At 36.0% G+C, this 19429-nt stretch overlaps 1 protein-coding gene across 7 annotated transcripts in view; it reads left to right on the forward strand.

Annotated features, from left to right (window-relative positions):
• The window catches only part of AKAP6 (A-kinase anchoring protein 6), a 500699-nt gene that overhangs the window by 395982 nt on the left and 85288 nt on the right, over positions 1-19429 (forward strand). For all 7 annotated transcript variants that reach the window (XM_058738770.1, XM_058738775.1, XM_058738774.1 and 4 more), the window contains 2 exons: positions 7246-7392; positions 10453-10677. In XM_058738770.1, coding sequence (XP_058594753.1) covers positions 7246-7392; positions 10453-10677 — 372 coding nt within the window. The remainder of the gene's footprint in view (positions 1-7245; positions 7393-10452; positions 10678-19429) is intronic.

The following is a 19429-nucleotide window of genomic DNA, read 5'->3' on the forward strand; positions in this document are numbered from 1 at the left end:
CTATTTTTCTTTTAAGGTCTCAGTTATGTTTGTAAAACTAACCAGCTCCACCACAAAATTAGGATGTATCTTGCAGAGTGCATTCATTTTACTTTTTGCATATTTTTCCTGAGGTCATGTCAAGGTTAGTTTGAATTCCATCCTACATTAAGACTTCTTTCACAGCTATTTAGCTCGGCAGCCTACTCCCCGCTGGGGTCTGCCCCTTGGGCACGTCAAAGCTTCAGACCTGACAAATCACACACAGATGAAGCTGTACAGTTTTTTAAACAGTTTCATCAGTAACTTTTCTTTATCTTTTTCACTATCCTCCTTCATATTGAGATTTTTTTTTCCCTCTGAATTACCATTTAAGGAATCTTAAATTCTATTTGGAACACTTTGTTTTCCATCGGAATTACAAACTGGCAATATCATTTATTTTCTAGTAAGTCATACTAATAGCCTCCTAATCACCAAGACTACATACTGAAAGACCTGTAGACCGTTTCTGACTAGTATAAGTGTAATTCCACTATTAAAATCTATTTGTAGCAGGAAGCTTAGTTTTAGATCGGTGGCTACATCTACCCGAATCAGGAAAAAAAAAAAAAACTCAACCATAAAAATGCATCGAGTTTATGACATATTATGGGTTGAGCCTGGAAATGTTTCTCAAATGGTTAGTAATATGCCCTTATCAGTATTTTAGCAAATTGTAAAACTAATGGTGCAACTCCATTTCCTGTTTAATTGATGAAGTTAAAATGCTTGGTTGCTAATGAGTGTATTAGCAAACAATGTCCCCTCTACAGGCTTAAGTAGATCAGGATTTTTTTTTAAAGCAGCTTACAGTCCTTATTTTTATATAATGAAAAAAGTCGGCTGCCACAGAATTGCTAGATCAACTGAAGAAATGGTGTAATTATTGTTGTGTAGTCACTTTGGCAATGTCAAACGGCCAGATTATAGTTTTCTAGTTCTCACACTAGAAAATAGTTATTTTCTTTTACAAACCATAGGCTTTTCATTACATTTTCATTCAGGACAAACAATACCTGAAGATCTTAACTGCAGACTAAGCAGAAAACTTAGAAGTGCGAAGAAAAAATAATATCTGAATGATTCTCCTCTCCTCAGTCCTCTTTTACAGTTAGCTCAGTATAAAAGTACCCAGCAAAGGGGTCTATAAAGGTTGCTTGGTTGAAACTAATTAAAGACAGGTCTAAATAGAAAAAGAAAAGAAAAAGGGATCAAAGGAATTACATTAGGTGTCAGGACGCTGTTTGGGGAGATTTATTTAGAATTTTGTAATTCTATTACAGGAAAAAGCTAAATTCTAAAAATGCCCATTTTTGCCCTAATTCCATATTTGCGTTATTTTTGCAATAAGATACGTGTCAACAGGCAAACATCTTGAAGAAATCATTTCGGCGTTGGCGCATTAACACATTATGGTGAAAAGAGAGGCTTGTGCTTTTCACGCAGCGCATTTCAGTCTTCAATTAATGTGAAAGCACTACAATGCCTATGCAACTTCTCTTGCCTAGTGGTGCACCATTTATCATTGCAGTTTTACATTGACCTTGACACCCACTTCATTAGAATAAAGATTGTCTACCATTTAGGTTACATTGTTCCTCTGCACAGAGACCCCATGCAAATTTCTGTTCAGATAGAAGAGCTGCGAGGCTGTCAGAGGTCATCTGCATTAAATGATTGCAGCTATTTTCCAACTGCTTCTTTTCATTCTACTCAATTCAGGCTAGGAGGATCAATCAAGTCCTCTGCCTGAAACAGTGGGACTGCTGGGAATATAACTGTTTTTGGTAGTAGTAGATATGCCCTAAACAGTATTAAATATTTAATATAAACTCATTAAAGGCCATGCAAAGGCTTCAGAAAGATATCAGATTTATAGAGAAATGTAAGGGACTAGAGAACCTTTAAAAGATAAATAGAAGGAGAATCAATTTTATAATTTTAGAGAGTAAGATTACAATAGTTCTTAAACTTAGTTAATCTTTTCAATGGAGACTTTTTTCTCACCCTTGACATGGGCAGGAAAGGGAGAAGACAGGCAGGCTTGGTGTTCTTAGGCAGTATTTTACAGGAAATCAGAATGAAAAGTTTTCAGTTCTTGGTGTTTTTAGTTTTGTTCTATAACAATGAATACCGTTCTGGGTATGTATTTTCAAAGGCTTAGGTATTTGTTATGTAAAAGAAATGATTGGAGAAATAAGTTGCCAGGTTTCCTACTTAAGTTTTCTGAGTGATATAATTGGAATTAAATTATTAATGGGAGATACTTTAAAAAAGATTGTTTTATGATCTTCTATTAGGGAATTTGCAATTCATTTTAATATTTGTAGTTTGATTTATATTAAAGATAATGCAATCTATGTCCAATTAACAATACATGGCCAATGTAATGTGATTTCCAGATCATGCAAATGGAATAAGCTAGAAGAGGGGGTAAAACTCAATTCTTAACCTCAGATGTAATTTGCTGTGCGAGTTCTGGCAATTTTAAATGACATTGCACTTTTTAATTTTTCCAAAGGCTCAGCAGCAAATTTATCCCAATCAAGAAAGCCTATTATTAATTTACAAGGACAATTGTAGGAGTCTTTATAATTTCTCTGTGCAATTATTCGCCATAAATTGCTAATGGTAAAATACAAAGAGTTTGTAAGAAATAACGACTCTTATTTGTCGTGGGCTCGAGCCGCCTTCTTCATTCTCGAACATCTTCCCAAAGTGTTGGTGAAATTGGCTCCAGGTGAAACATCACATGCGTCATGAGATGCTGGACACTGGTGTTCTGGAAAAGGGGGCAACACCAGAGGTGCTGCAGAGACGACACTGGCCTCTAGCAGATTCCAGCATGCGGGGGTATGTACAGCTGAGCTGTGGACCCTGGACTTTCATATAAAAAGACTCTTTGTTCACCACTGAATGGCATTAGGCATGGACTTGCTGAGGGGCCACCATGAAGTCTCGCATGAGGAGGGCAAACACTAGCCAGAAAACACAATGCGGGAGTCATAGACAGACATATCTCTGCATTTTTGTGCAAAAATGCCTATTTTCCACATATAGTTTTGCTGGTAGTTTGGTGTTTTGGTGTGTTCCTACCATAGGCTTTCTTGTTAAAAGACTAAAATACATTCCTCCCCCCCACTGTATTTTCTCTATCTGTTGTGTGTTTACAGGAAAGGAGATTATGCTGGATATACAGGTGTTTGTGGTATTACTTGGTACTTGGAAAGATATTCAAATTTGTTATTCTAATGACTAGATCATTTTCCTTGCTTAAAGTTTAACTCTTCCTAATATAAAGTCACATCAAGCCCAGTTAAAATATGGTATAGGATGTAAATACTTAAACCCCGAAGACACAGAATCAGACAGCCCTGTTCTAATAATCAAGAAAATTCTTTGGTTCAATTCTTGTGCTTCTCGTAGCCAAAACTTCACTCTCTGCTCAGCAATGTCTGGTCTCTTTTCAGCATAACCAACAGAAGCACCATACAAAAGTCTTACAATGGATGTCTTAATCTCTCTGTGTGCTTTTAGAGCATTATTTTGAATTCCATCATGCTGCCTTTTTTCTTTCCTCTTCTGAAGTTTTATTACAACAGCAGAATTCCCAGGGAGCTTTGGGGGCAAGGTTCACATAATATAGCCCTGAAGTTTTGCTTAGGTGGAATCCATCCCCCAATCCTGGCCATCTTTTGATGATCTTTCTATTTCAAAAAGATTCACTGGGTAGAATCTTATAGCATTAGCTGTATGTAGTTTATTTTCTATTTTTTTATTTACTAGACAGTGAGTATCTACAACCCTTTCATGATGCTTTCTTTCTCTGACCTCACCGTGACAAGGCATCTTGTTCTTTAACATTGAGGGAGGCAGAAAAATGCTGGAGTTTCTCAATGTGTGCCTTCTATACCAGTTTCAAAATGGCTTATTCTTCTGGTTTCCATGGTGACAATTAACACTGTTTCAAGGCATTGTTCCAGTCTCCATTTAGGCAGAATTTTTGGTGTGATTTTTAACAAAAAAAAAAAAAAACAAAAAAAAAAGATTTTAGGAGGGAAAAGAGCCTTTAGCATAACTGTCAAAAAAGTTATCTCAATCAAGTCTTTATGCATTTCTAATTATATTTACTTCAGAAATCCCTATTTTTACTGGCTTTGTTTTATAATTCAATTTTAGCATTTGTACTTTTAAAAAGAAAGGACTGAGTGAGAATTTCTGAAAACTTCCTTAATTTTTAGTGACAACAGCAAGCTAACATTGGTGGTTATTTTTAACTCTGTTTTTAAAGTTTTCTTTGTATACCTTCTGTACACCTAGGAGTGGCATTTAGGATAGAAGTGGCCTGCGTTTTTAATTTAGATCATTCACGTATCTATTAGGAGGCTTCATTAGTCAAAATTGAATTGGCCAAGCAAATACACTTAATAATGTAAATATGCCCTTTCAATAGAATATATTTTATTTTTGACTAGACAGAGAGGCCCACAGCAGGTGCTGTGGGGAAATTAAATACTGGATGCTTATTTACCTTAGCACTCAAGAAAAGCCATCTGACTTTAACTTCGTTAATCTCATTTTTGGCTATTGAAGAGTAGTCTCTATCGTAATATCCCAGGCTATAGGACACAATGGGGCGGCCTCTGCTCACTTACTGCTGTGGGTGAAATGAATATGAAGATTAAATTATCTTCTCACCACAGGATAAAGTAGCCCTACTCGATAGGATGACTGATAGAGCAGGCCGTTGATTCTCCTCGTCTGATGCTTCTGAAAAGATGTTGGAGAGAGAAGAGCAAAATGTCCTGAGCATCAACAAAAACAACGTTTGCATTATGATATACGTATACTGCTTGAGGTCTGAAATCATATCAGACTCAACCTTCAGAGTGCCTCAAAAATAAGAACAAATATTTTTGCCTTAAATTACATGACATTCTAGTATCTTTCAGGTACATACCAACACACCTAATAATTGGCTGGATTATCTTAGCTTTTATAGTTTGAAGGCATTGTCCATCAATCACATCTTTAATCAAGCTCTTTATACAGTAGGTTATGTGGGGACAAGACCAGGGAGAGTACATAAAGACAAGTTTTTTTTTAATGTAATAACCGTTTATTAGAGGTTGCTGTGACTACTTGTACCACATTTCATAGAGAAAATTATTTTATTATGTCTAAAATTAAATTAATTGCTTTTTATATTTTTATTATTATAAGACTATTATTTTTATGGGCCAAATCTAAACTGTTCTCTTTCTTGACTGATCTGCTATGTGGGAGCCATTAAAAGTTGGGATAAAGAGAGGGGATGAGATTGTCACAAGTGACAGTGATAACTGGTTGAGGCTGCTCCCAGGTGGCACAGCCGGAGGACTCCCTCTGTCAGGGCACGTGGCAAAAGCAAAAGATTTGAATAGGACTCATCTGCCTGCCAGAAATGCTGGTTTCCCCAATATTATGTCAAAGAATTCTTACCAAATTAATTATGTAAATCTTTGTCGGCAGCATCATCTTTAGATGGGAATCTGATTACATAAAGCAGATTGCCCTCTCCTCAATCATCACTCTGATAAATAAAACACTATCTGGGTTTCTGGAATACTTGTTGAGTGTTTGGTCCAGAAAACTCGAGTGGCCAGTGTGTTTTTTAAGTATTGGAGTAACATGATCCTGGTAATTGCCTGCCATTAGAAAATGCAATCAGAATCTCCCACCTATCACAGGTCAAATTCTGGAAGAGTTCTCAAACAACCCTTGATTTTTTTCGTTATGCATATTCATGTAATTTTGGATACTTTGACACCCTGATCAACATTCATTAATACTATGAAATGCTTTAAATCACCTCATTTAAAACATTTTGTTCTGTGATCCACAAATGACTAACATTTGGAGAAGTTTACATAATACAAATGATGTGCATGCTTAGCGTAAATGAAAGATTAAAATAAGAAACTAAAAGTATGCAAACATATGCACGTAAATGCTGAGGATCTATTACCCAAAACAAGGATTTCACACCTTCTTTTCCTTTAAGCTGCTGCCAATCATATTTTAGTTTGGGATCATATACAATATCATGGTTTAAAGGTGAATAACATGCTTGGGCAGGTTTTGAACTTGCTGATTTGCTGATTTGCCCAGACAAAAGCTTTTCTTATTAGATCTGTTAAGGTGCTCCTCTTAGCTTGGTTAGAGCAATGGAGCAGTACTACCAAGAACCTTAGTGCCCCAACTTTTATGGCTCAAAGAAAAAAAATGGGGATTGCCATTATACTTTGACAATGTGCTGAAGTTGTAAAATATGTGTAGTATTTTAACTAGAATCTAGTTTTCAACTCAGAGGTGTTTTTTGTGTGTAGTACCTTTTAAAAATATAGCCACAGTCATTTATAGCTATTCATAATACAAGACTTTCTAACTATGAAGTTATCCAAATAGAGTTATTTGAAGAGAGTCACTATAGTAACTGCCATATTAAATGGCACTTACATTATCTCTAGCAAAACATCTTTTAGCAGAGACTCACTTGGCAGTTTGTTACAATACAATGTATATTGGGGGAGAGGGAACTGTAATCAATTGTGATGTTTGGGGACATTTTACAATAATCAATAAAGAAACATAGATTTGTAACAATTTCAAAGCTCTGGTTTGCTTTTTTCTCTATATAAGTACCTCTTCTTCAAGCCCATGCAATTTTTAAGTAAAAGAAAATGGGGGAAAAAGGGTTAACTGGGAACTCAGGAGACTTACAGAATAAGGAGGAAGTTTACACAATCTTTAGGGATCATTTTATTTGTACCACCCTATACCACGAGTCCTTTGTGGGGCAGACATGAGAGATGGGCAGCGCTCTGGAGCCAAATGTTGACCCAAATTAACTGTAACAGTATTTTCCTAGACCAGGTATTTTCCTACTTGGAATATTTTAAATTAAAGACCCAATGTGTGTGTAAACTTTACTTTAATGTGACATAAATTTTAGTCAACTAAATGGAATACCTTGGATGTTTATGTATGTGTGAGTAATATATGCTTTAACTGTTTTCAGCACTATTGCTCAACGACTCAAGGTACTTAGGTTTAGCCTTCCCATAGATTTTATTGGAAACAAAAACTTTTAACCCTCATGAGCATCACTAACTCTGTGCTCAAAGATTTGCAAAGAACACCTGTCTCCCTAATGATAGCTTTCCTTCTCTCTTCTCGTTTTAGAGATACAGTGTGGAAATGTCCATCAGGGACCTGAAAAAGACGGAGCTGCTTAGTAAGGTTGAAGCTTTGAAGAAAGGTGGCGTTTTACTACCAAATGATCTCCTTGAAAAAGTGGATTCAATTAATGAAAAATGGGAACTGCTTGGGGTATTTGCATTTTTATTACTGTTTGTAGGTTATGTGTACATTTTTTGTGTAGTGAAGTACTCTATCTGTCTGATTTCTAATTTGAAGCACAAATATCTCTCTCTTTCAATTCACTACCTACATTTCAAACAAGCTATTTATGCTATTATGAGGAAAAAACACTGCTTTTCCTTTTCTGTGGGATTTTTTTTTTACACCGAGCTTGTCTCCTCTCAGATTTTAATAATTTTGGTTCTTTAATACATACAAAAGTAAGTAAAATATGCCATGTATTATGGGTATGCACCAAGTGAACTATAATACAGTATATCTGATATACACTGACTGTCATGCTTGAATGAATGTTAATAGAATTTACTCTGAAGGTACATGTTAGAGACATCCACTGTGTAACTATTTACTGTACCCTTCAGATGAAAAGGGGAGTTGTCACTACAGCTTTCAAGTGACACTAAAGCCACCAAAACAAAGATGCAAATCTGACCCAAATCTGAATTGCAGAATGAAATCGGCCTCTGTTTTGTGCCTCAATTTCCAGCTCACTTTTAACAAAAGCCAAAAAAAAAAAAGTTTCATGTAATTCATTTCACGCAATGATGGGCTGGGTCTCAGCCAAAGCCTGAGATGCAAGAATCTGGCAAAAAGGCAATATAGAGATTCTGTTACCCAGAGACCTGGATGGCACTGTGCACGAGACAGTACTGTCTTTTGTTGGAAGACAGCTGAGAGAGAGAGAGGTTAGACTGTATTTTTTCATCAACTTCTCTCCTAAATTGCCTTCACTTCAAATCAAGGGTAAGCTAAATTTGTCAATTACTTAAATGATTAATTATAACAGCAAAGTATGGGTGGTGTCAGTTATGGAGCATAATTTTGCATGCCTTCCATTTCCTGCCTCTTTTTTTTTTAATTTTAAAGAAATAATACTCCAAAAATATTTTGAATAAAAAGCTCTCCGTATACCTTGATGACTTGGAGGATTGCCAGTGTTCAGTTTATGCCATACTTAATCTAGGTGATTAAAAAAACTGCAAGTTTAAATCCTTGCTTTCTCATCTAAATTCACTAGGCTCTACACTTGTGCAAAGTAACTTAAAACATGGAAGGTTTTTACTCTGACCTACTGTTACATTACTTTTTAATAGTAATTAATGGCTTCCACCTCATAATATGGTGATTTAACTTGGAACCTACTAACTTGTACAGAATTCATTGATCTCCTGCAGGAGAAATGTGGTTAGCGTACGACATTTTTAAAGGGTTGTTTTACTAAAGAGATGAGAACAGCAACTTTATGTGCTTGATAGAAAGAGCTGTTATCTGTTTCTAATTTGATAAATAACTAAACACAATCTTTTTTGAAAATTATTTGATGTCACGTATATTGCTTCCTCAACAAAAATTTTAAATCAACATAATATTAAAGAAACAGAATATTTAGCTATCCTTCATGAGTCAGATACCCGAAAAACGGTTGCCATTTTGACAAAAATACCATTTGAATACAATATGCAGAGTTTTGTCATGATTTAGGGGGAGAGGGGGGGGAAGATTTTTAACAAAACCTGTGCTGCAGTAACACCACCAGGCATACCGCTTTAATTGGCATGATTACATTTTAATTGGCATGAAAAAAATTTAAAGACAAGGATTTTAACTTCTAACAATAGTAAAATAGAGGGATATGGTTTTTAATATTACTTTCATCTAAGGTGAACAGTGTGGAATGGAAATACATTAGAATGAAATGTCAGTGGTGCGTACAGTTTAATCTGTGAAATTTTGTCCCCTGTGCTGCATATTACTCTGTCTCAATTGCATATTAAACAACCCTATCAAGGCAGGCATTGGCATCTGCTGTGCTGACACAAATTGTGAATTAAATGAAATTGATGTCCTCTGTCGTATATTTATGAAGACGGACCATTCTCTGAAGTATTCTGTTTATGAAGAATTTATGATTGCAAACTGTTCCAGAACAAAAAAGTGGCAATAAATTCTTTTTTGTGACCCTACCCTCCAAGGGCATTGATTTCACCTCCTGCTGCTACTTTTGTTACAGCATAAAAACAATAGCTAAATCTGGATTCCACTGAGGGTCTTCAAATTATCAATATTTGCACCATGAAAATACAAGGGTGTTGCCAAGAAAGGCTATTTTTCTGTTATGATCTCCTAAAGATACTATTTACAGAACACCACACAGCAAATGAATGTTTGTTGACTTAATTTTATTTGTGTTTTAAGCTTATTTTTGTAGGTTTAATTCATCATTATAGATTAACTCCTACTGATTCTCCAGAGTGTTTTCCATTAAAAAAAAAAAAGCCCCCCCAACTGCACATTCATGCCATAGTGGTTAATCTAAGAAGGCTTCTAGCATAGTGGATTGGGGCTTATTTTGATACATATATAAGAAAATCTAGCAACCAGAAATGCAAAGTGGTTAAGGGTGGGGTTGAACAATTTCCAAGTCAGGTAAAATGTGCCAACAGCACCGAGGAGGCTACCCCTTCTGAACAGCCCTCAGTCATATATGGTTTGGGGAATTATACTTTATGAAACAAAACAAAACAAAACAAAACAAAACAAAACAAAACAAAACAAAAGGAGTTTAATTCTCCATGCATAATCTACTCCTGGCCTCTTTAGTATATTGATTAAACTCAGACTTCTATCTCCTGAAAATGTTATGCAGACACTAGTTTACTGTAAACTCCCATCATGAGAATTCAAATGAATTTTCATCAGTGTCCATGGTGAACTTTTCCTTCCTGTTAAAGGAAATTATAAGTGAATGAGGTCTTCTTAAGCCTCTGGTGGTGGTCAGAACAACACACATGGCTCAAGAATTCGAAAATCCTAAATGGAACAATGAGCTAATCTGAACTGAATGTCAGTTGTGAAGTAGCAGGTGCAGCCGGACACCTTCCAGGTGGCTCTTGTTACCAGCCAAACTGTGATATGTTTTTGGTACCTGAGCTAATCTATGTTTTTGTTTTTTTTTGTTGTTGGTGGTGTGTTTTTGTTTTTGTTTTTGTTTTTAATCCGATGCCTTAGAAAACCCTAGGACAGAAGATCCAGGACACAATGGCAGGGCACAGTGGGTCTGGTCCACGTGACCTGCTCTCTCCCGAAAGCGGAAGCCTGGTAAGGCAGCTGGAGGTCAGGATCAAAGAACTGAAAGGGTGGCTAAGAGATACAGAGCTTTTCATCTTCAATTCCTGTCTGAGGCAAGAAAAGGAAGGAACAATGAATGCTGAGAAACAACTGCAATACTTTAAGGTAATAAAAAAACAATCCAAGTTGATAAAAAGCTTTCTTTATGGGAGGGATGAAATATTTATCAAGTACATAAAGTATTATACCCATGTATCTATGTATCACTGTGCACTCAAATGTTTCCTTGAATTTATAGACATCCTCCACGTTTCTTGTACGCCAACGTCTGTGTGTGTATAAAGATGAACATTAAGCATATCAAATACACATTGTATGGGGGGGGGATCTCTGCTGCTTGTGTGTTTTGTGCAGTGCCTGTGGAGGGAGGGCTTTGATAAATTAAAAGCAGACCAGCAAACACTAAAGATTCCTGAGGACTTTGAAAGGCAGACCTAAATGTTCCATAAATAATGTGGCTAAAAATACTTCCATGAAGTGATATGATAAAAGCACATGATTTAATTGAATACCATTAATGCTAACAAAAAGAAACAATTTTTACATGTGAGAGTATCAATTATTTATGGAGGGAAGAAATAAAGTAAGAAGTTCCTACATTACAGGCATATTCCACCATAGAAAAATGCCAACCTTAGCAACACAGCTATGTGTGTGTTCACTGGACGTCCACGAAGAAGCATGTACCTCATTTGTGTCCATGGTTTATGCACCATCTATTCAAAAGCAGTTTAAAATTCAAATATTTTCTTGTATTGCCTATGCTAGTCTATTCCCTTTGAATCTTCCTGTAAGTGCAGTGATTATTTAGGCTCTGGCTGTTAACAGTCTGAGGCTCTGGGGTTACAGGATATGAACTTGGTGCCAAGAAACCTTCTGGCATAAATAGTCTCAAAGAGGAGAAAGGAGAAAACCAAGAAGGAAAGAACTTCTTAGGACCAAGGAATTGTCCCTTTTCGATGCTTTCCAGGACCAGGTTTTATTCACTCCCAGCCCCTCCCCCCACTGCCATCCCCTTGCAGCCCTGCAACCTTCCAACTGTCTATCCTAGAATTGAGTCACATGATGGCTCCCTTTCTGTCTGCCACATAAGCAGGCTCATGTTGCTTACTTGCATAGCCTTAGAGGAGGAGCTGTCAAAGGTAAGGCCACAATACTTCCCAATAAACTGTCTGCATTACACACCTGCAAATTGCTTTGGTTGAAAACCTTCTCTTCTGCCGCTGAACTGACAAGACCAAACTGGAAATGAAATGAAAGCCTCTTTCCAAGGCAAATAGGTTTTACTCTCTAAACTCTAATGTCCAGAAGATTTGTTATTTCATCTCTACTTGTCTTGCCCTAACCCCCATCGCAGGGAGACGGAGCCTTCTGGTATTTCCCTGTGTTATTTGAACATAGCATGCACCTTGTAAAGCATCCTGGTCATTAGTAGGCTGGATGTTGTGAAATATATTTTTTTTCCACAGTGTCTATGTCACAGCATTAATGAACCAGTTAATGACCCCAGCCAGCTGTGTGACCTTGGTCATGTTCCTTATGTTATCCCTTGGTGCCTCAATTTCTTCATCTAAAATATGGGATGCTGATAGTATTTATCTCACACAGTTATGAATTTATATGTATAAATTATTATTTCTGCTTTTTTTGTAATGGTACATTTAAAGGCCAGAAATCTCTTAATATTATAAACCCAAAAATGTTATACAATAATTGGAAATAAAAACAGGAAGTTTGTTATTACAATTATTTATATACCTACACCATATCTTATAGATATTTATAAACAACTCCCCCTCCCATGTTTGTTGTTATTATTATAAATGTAAGAGTGAGCTGTTCTGCATTCATTTTGCTGACACTTCCAAAAGACATTAGCTTTATGCTTTAGCTTTGTATAGTGTCATGATTTTCAGCTATCCTAGTAACAAATTTAAGAGAGTTTAAGAAACAAAGGAGAAACAGTGAGAGAGAAAAATCTCTAGACTTCCAGATCAGTAGATAATTCCTAGGTATCCTAGTCATTTGCTAATACTTTGTAGCCACTAGGGAAATATTCACTACATCTGAATCACTATTTACCATGTGCATTTTAGTGCCTGAAAATAATCCTAGGATTTTTATTTCAAAAGTGCCAGAGACTATCATATGCTCTTTGCTGTTTTATTTGTTTTCCTCAAAGATTGTTTTTTCTTAGGGCATTTTTATATTTTCAGTGTCACTGGTCATCAAACTAATTGCTTTTGTACCCCATTCTTACATATTTAACTGGTTTTAAAGTAGGTATAGACATTTTTCTATCCTGCCCCTCCCACAAAAGGTAAGACTTTGATGATAATGTTCATCTCTCGATCTGATTTTCTAGCCCTATTCCATCCCCTGCCCTCCTCACCTTAGATAATCATGAACCCCACATTCTTTGTGCCCTTGCTTTCCTTTGGTAGGAAAGAATATTTTTTTATTTTATTTGTTTTTAACTTTATTAAAAGGTAATCATGCTGTGTATTATCTTTTAGGACTTCTTTTTTCATTTAATATTGTAATGACAGGATTCATTCATGTCATTGAGTATGGCTATAATTCATTTATTTTGATATTTGTATGATATTCCATTGTGAATATATACCTGTATCTAATTTCATGCTAATAGCAGCCTGTGAAGTTGGTATAGGATCTTGATTTTGCAGGTATGGAAATGGCCAGTTGAAGGTTAAGTTTTGTATGTCTAAGGCCAGAATGAGTGGTAGAATTAGGGTTTTTTTTCTTTTGTTTTCTAAACAAATTTTAAGTTTTTTATTTATTTTAAGAGACAGAGAGAGCAAGCAGGGGAGGGGCAGAAAGAGGGGGAGAAGGAGAGAATCCCAAGCAAGCTCTGCACTATCAGCATTGAGTCCTACATGGGGCTTAATTAAACTCAGGAACCATGAGATCATGACCTGAGCAGAAACCATGAATCAGATGCTTAACCAGCTGAGCCACCCAGACACCCCTAGAATTAGGTTTAAATCTAGGGCTGTCTGACTCTAAAGTCTATTCTCTGAACTACTATGCAAAATTGATATTTATTGATATTTACTGAATTCCCTTCAATGCTGGATGACTCAAAGAGAAGAGCAGAACAGAACTAAATGTCACTATTGCTTTGTGGTTGGTTTATCAGTCACAATCTTCAGCAACTGGACCAGAATAGCAAATAGTTTTGGCTATTGAAGATCTTGGGAGGTGAAAATATTTGTGTTTTTATTTTACAGTTTTATACTATATCAGTGTAGACCTTTATTTTTGTCATGTGTCACTTTTTAAATTGAAACTTTCAAAATTTTTGAGATTATGGAGTCTTGATAATTCTCTATAACCTGAAACTTGAGTCCCTTCTAAAGTTTTGACCTTGAGGAATTTGATCAGATAAGCTAAGTGGATCTAGCATGATGGCACTTCTTTTTTGTTTTTTAAGAAAGCTTTATGCCTGTCTGTTGGAATAAATGTCTTTCCTAGCCAGAATTTTAAATATTTCTGAGCTGTTTACTCTTTAGTGCTTAGTGTATGATTAATCAAGTGTTCTGTATATTATCACGTTCATTGGAAGAATCAAACCAAATGTTTGTAATATAATAATAATGTAACATAATGTTTATAACCTGTCAAAATCATAATTGATAATAAGCATATGCAGAATAAAAACTTTTTACTTACCACAAATCCAAAGAACAGATACCCTCTGCCTTTTTACGTGATAAAATTTCTCAGATAGGAGTTATTAAAGAATTTTTATGTGTGGAACTCTTTGCCACAATTTGCCTCTTCTTGTGGGTTCCCAAATGTCTACTGCTGTCATTGGTCACATGGAAGACAGGCTTTATCCATAGGATTTAGCTTTATGATTCTCCATTCTCTATAATCTCAGGCTTTTAATGGAACAAACTCCTTTATATGACACCCAGAGTAATGATAGATAAGCCACAGTGCACTACCCAGGAGAACGGGTAGGAGGGTGCTGCATATGAAAAGGAAAACCTGTCCCTTTGTAGACAGAACTGTTTCCTTCTTTGAGTTTGGTCTGGGATGAGAGAAAGGATTAGGATCTTAAGTTTTCAGAAAAAGGGAAAAAGCAATTGTGGAATGTGTTCTTTTTCTTTAAGGCAGTAAGTGTGATAAATGTGGGATTAGACACAAGGTGAAATTCTACCTAAGAAAGAAAGAGTCAAAGCCCAGCATGGGAAGATACATGAAGATGTGAACCTGAGACCCTTGGGACAGAAATGCAAAATTGTCAAGGAGTGAACACACCATTACAATAAAATGTGGAAGGCACGTCAGAGATTTCATGAGGTCAGCTGGCGAGCTGTTTGCATGCAGTTTCAATGCCATTGCCTGGAAAGCACTACTTTTTAATGATGGCCCTTCAAAGAGAAAATAATTACCTAATCATATGTTTATTGTATTCCATAACTAAATTCATTATTCTAAAGACTCAAATTGGGGAGAAATTATTCATTACCAGCCAGAGGAGGCTGCAGCACTGGACTGGGCCCAGAATCAGCCTGGGAAGGACAAGTTTAGAGTTGCCAAGAGGCTCTGTCATCAAGAAGGTGAATGAATGAGTGGAATAGATTTGGTAAGCTTGGCAATGATTAATGCCCCAAATTTGGTTAGCAATTTAAGTTTGACCAAGCACTTTTATGCAAGCTATTATACTTAAACCTTAGACTAATTACTAATTATGTAAGTTGAAAATTGTGGTCACTTCCTTAAGAATGTTTTTATTTATTTTTATGAATGAAGAACTTGAGATGTGGAAAGTCAACATGACTTGTTTGAATCCACATAGCAACAAGGAGCAGAGACAGAGCAACAGCCATGGTCTTTGGGTTCAAATTCCAGTATTCTCCCTGTCACTCACTGATCCTTCAAAATGAACACTGAAACCTTGTTTTACTCTAAATCAAGGGTTGGCAAACATTTTCTCCAAAGGCCAGATAATATAATCTCTGTCACAGTTACTCAACTCTGCTGCTGTAGTGTAAAAGCAGCCACCAATAATATGTAAATGAATTAGTATAGTGTGTTCAATAGAACTAAGTTACAAAACTATTTACAAAAGTGGACAGTGGGTCAGGTTTGGCCATCAGGCCTTAGTTTCCTGACCGTGCTCTAGATTACAAAAATTATCACAAGCATGGCAATGGTACCCTCTGCATCTCCTTTGAGGAAAGGAGGCCATGTGGGAATTGCAGTAGAAGGAGACAAAATGTTCTTTAGTAATTTTAACAATGACACAATTACAACTGGTACTTATCACCTGCTCATAGGATGTAAGTCACAGTTTCAAAATGTCTTACCTGCATTTGCCTATTTAATCCTTATCACCATGCTGAGGCAGGTAGTTTTTTATTCTGTATTTATAGATGAGAAAGCCAAGGCAGGGAAAATTGAAGTAATTTACTTAAGGTCATTCAGGTAGTAAGTGTTAGAGCCAATAGTCAGACCTAGTAAGTTTATTCCAGAATCTGCCACTACTTTGTAAACTCAAAAGTCCCTAGGTCAAAGATCTACAAAACACACATCAACTGGTAGCCTGCTCTCACCCCATGTCTGAATACTTGATAGCCAGCTGAAGGAATCAGCAAATCAATGTTTGAAATCTTAGAAATTAAAATTTTTAGGGTACAGTCTTTAAAAGGATTTCAAATTAACTATTAAATGTGCAGCATTACTAAGTAATTACTCCGAAAAGGGATATCACTAATGTACTTAAAAAAAGAGAGAGATAAATAAAAGAGCTAAACACAGTTCTCATGCTTTAAGAAACATTTTCTCAAATCTCACTGTAATTTCCAGAAGTAAAAATTGGACCAATCTGGCCAAGACATTTAGAGGGAATTTCCCATGTCCACTGTGACCAATCTCAATGGCAGCATAAATAATCACACTGGTTGTGTCCCCGCAAACCCACATTTTTAAGATTAGGTTGAAAGACAGAAGAAAATATTTTGGAAGTTTTGAAATACGTGAAAGGAAGCTATGGTTCCTACAGGTTCAGGATCATCCCTGCTGCTGTGTCCTGGAGCCATTATAAACTTTGTAATGATGTTGTTGGCAAAGCTGCAAAGAATTACAGTGATTCAATCTGGCTGTGACAAAAGCATGCAAATGCTTTCAAAATCAACAGACATCAGACAGGATTTAATCTTTTCTATATGTCTTAGATACAATTTTTTAAAAAGCTATTATATTAACCACGTTAGGTTCATCAAAAGAAAATACTGAATTCAGCTTTTATCAGATATTTTGTCCCACCACATATAAGAAATCCATCATCTAACACTTTGGAAGTAATTTTAAGTAACTGGATACAATCCAGAACTGTCTTTTAAAAAATTTGGCTGGGTTAAGGTTTGAATTCAAAGAGAGATTTAAATAAATGTTATACACACTACCATTTGGGTTTGGTGGGAAGATCCACAGGAAATTTTTATTGGCAGTCTTAGTGCAGCCTTCTAAAGTGAAAAAAAAGAAGAAGAAAAGAAAAGGAAGAAAAAAGAAAGAAACAACAAAGACCTAATTCTTTCTGAGCACACCTTTCACTAGAAGGAGATACTGAATGATTCCCATGAAGGGGAATGCGGTGAGGATACAAAGATATAGCCGTGTACTTATTTCAAAGGTGTCATTCATATTATTGCTCTCAGGTAAACCAGATTCATGGAAATTAAAGGCTGCAATGCTAACCTAGGAAGATGAGAGGGAGATCTCACCCATCTTTACTTTATCGCTGCTTAGAAAATCAGACAGAATTACATTTAGGCTCTGAAGCCACTGTGATTAATGTTTCTATTCTTAAGTCTTAATTGATTTCTTAACATTATTTCAATGTTATTTTTATTGTTAACACACTCAATTTGGGTAGAAAATGGGGAACAGAATTGTAAACTTGTCTCCATGCTCTCCACTTATCTAAGTGTAGGGTGGGAGCAGTGAATCTGTTCCACGTTAGGGAAGAAGCTTACACAGGTGAGTTCAAGATGCTTGGGTTTATCATGACTCTATTTCTAATCCCTGATTTTAAGCCCCTTAGGTTTCTCATCTTACAAATAGGGATAATAATAGCACTTAGCTCATAGAATGGTTATAAGATACTATATATGAAAGTTGCTTGCAACTAGAGCCTGCATAGTAAGAACTCAATATATATTAGCATTATAATTACTATAGCATAAACTGGTCTTTTTTAAAAAGTATTTATTGTTAATACAGCAAAGTAAATAGATAAGTAGTAAACATAAAGAAAAGTCCATGGGGTTTCAGTTACTTGAGGTAAGTTGTATGCTCAATAGGAAGTGAATTATCTATCTTATTGTTTGGTCATTGACCTATAATCATCTAGGTAAAACCACAAGAGGATTGTTTTCCTCTAAAGGCTAGCAAAAAAGGAAGCAATCAGTACACCTTCCAAGTTTCCCCTCTCACTTGGGAAAAGGACAGTTCTTTTGGGATGCAATAGACCAGATCCCAGATTATCAAAGGTGGATCTCCACATCAGGCTACTTTTCGGCTTTTGAGCAAGATGGCAAAACAGCTGCTTAGAGTCCCTTTTCTTCCCCATTTTCTGTCTCCCTGACCTTCTTTTGTAAACACTCTTTTTATATCTTCATCATATTTCTCCTGGTTTACTGCTCTACACACACAATTAGAACTCCACTTAAGGAGATAAACAAAATTTATTTTTTTAAGTGTTAATATTGAGTTGTGAATCCTCTTCTGTAACTTTAGTACCACATCATTCTTTTACAGTTTACCAATTAATGGTAGTTACAGAGTACCCTTACTAGGTCATGTTTGTTGGCAACCTTATGACCTAGGATTTCCAGCTGTGTGATCTCAGTAAATAATTTCTTTTTGCCTGATATTATTTATTTGTAAATTTAGGCTTTTTGTTTGAAAGGCTTCCCCTCACCTCTAGCATTCTGTGACTGTGTCGTAGCCATCTTTTTCCTTGGATGAATCTATTCAATTATAGATGTCATTTAATTCCTCTAAACAACACTTTCCATTTGCCATAAAACTTCTGGTATACAGACAATTCTGTATTCCAGGAGTCATGTTTACTTCGTTGAGAATGATGCTTCAGAAGGACAAGGGCATCTTTTGAACCAAAGTTTGTTGCCTTTGGCACCACAGTAGCCAACTTTGTCTTTATATCCATTTCATTTCTAACATTATAATATCTTTATAATTTGAATAGACATGCGGGTCTAAAATGGGAAAGAAAAGGTTTTCCTAGTTATAAATTTCAATCAGAAAGGTGGCACAGGTAGCATGAATATATATGTTTTTGTTGTTTTATACATCATCAGGACTCGGTTGATTTAAAAGTGCAAAGAATTATACAAATGGCTGGTACAGTGATGGCAAGCAAATGTACAGGTCTGTGAGAAACAGAATACAGAACACTCTTGGTTAAAATTAATGACCAGGTTGAAGAGATGCGGGATTTGAATGTAACAGAACTAACCACAGACCCTACAATCAGAGGCATTGCCTTATTCCTTTCTCATCTATTAGGTGCCTTAAAGTCCTTCACAATATGTCTAAAGTGTTCATATATCTTTGCCTGTCATTTGGTTATCAAATTTTTAGCATGTTGTTTTAGGTGAATTTTTTTAATAAATTGCATTCTAATCAAATCTGAAAGTCTCTATCTTTTAATAAAAAAGTAAGCCCTTTCACATATAGTTCTTTTTTTAATTTGAGAGAGGGGGGGGCACATGTTTGAGCAGGGAAGGGGCAGAAGAAGAGAGAGAGAGAGAGAGAGAGAGAGAGAGAGAGAGAGAGAGAGAGAGAGAGAATTTTAAGCAGA

The sequence above is a fragment of the Neofelis nebulosa genome, chromosome 7 (genome assembly GCF_028018385.1).
Source record: "Neofelis nebulosa isolate mNeoNeb1 chromosome 7, mNeoNeb1.pri, whole genome shotgun sequence".
Lineage (NCBI taxonomy): Eukaryota > Metazoa > Chordata > Mammalia > Carnivora > Felidae > Neofelis > Neofelis nebulosa.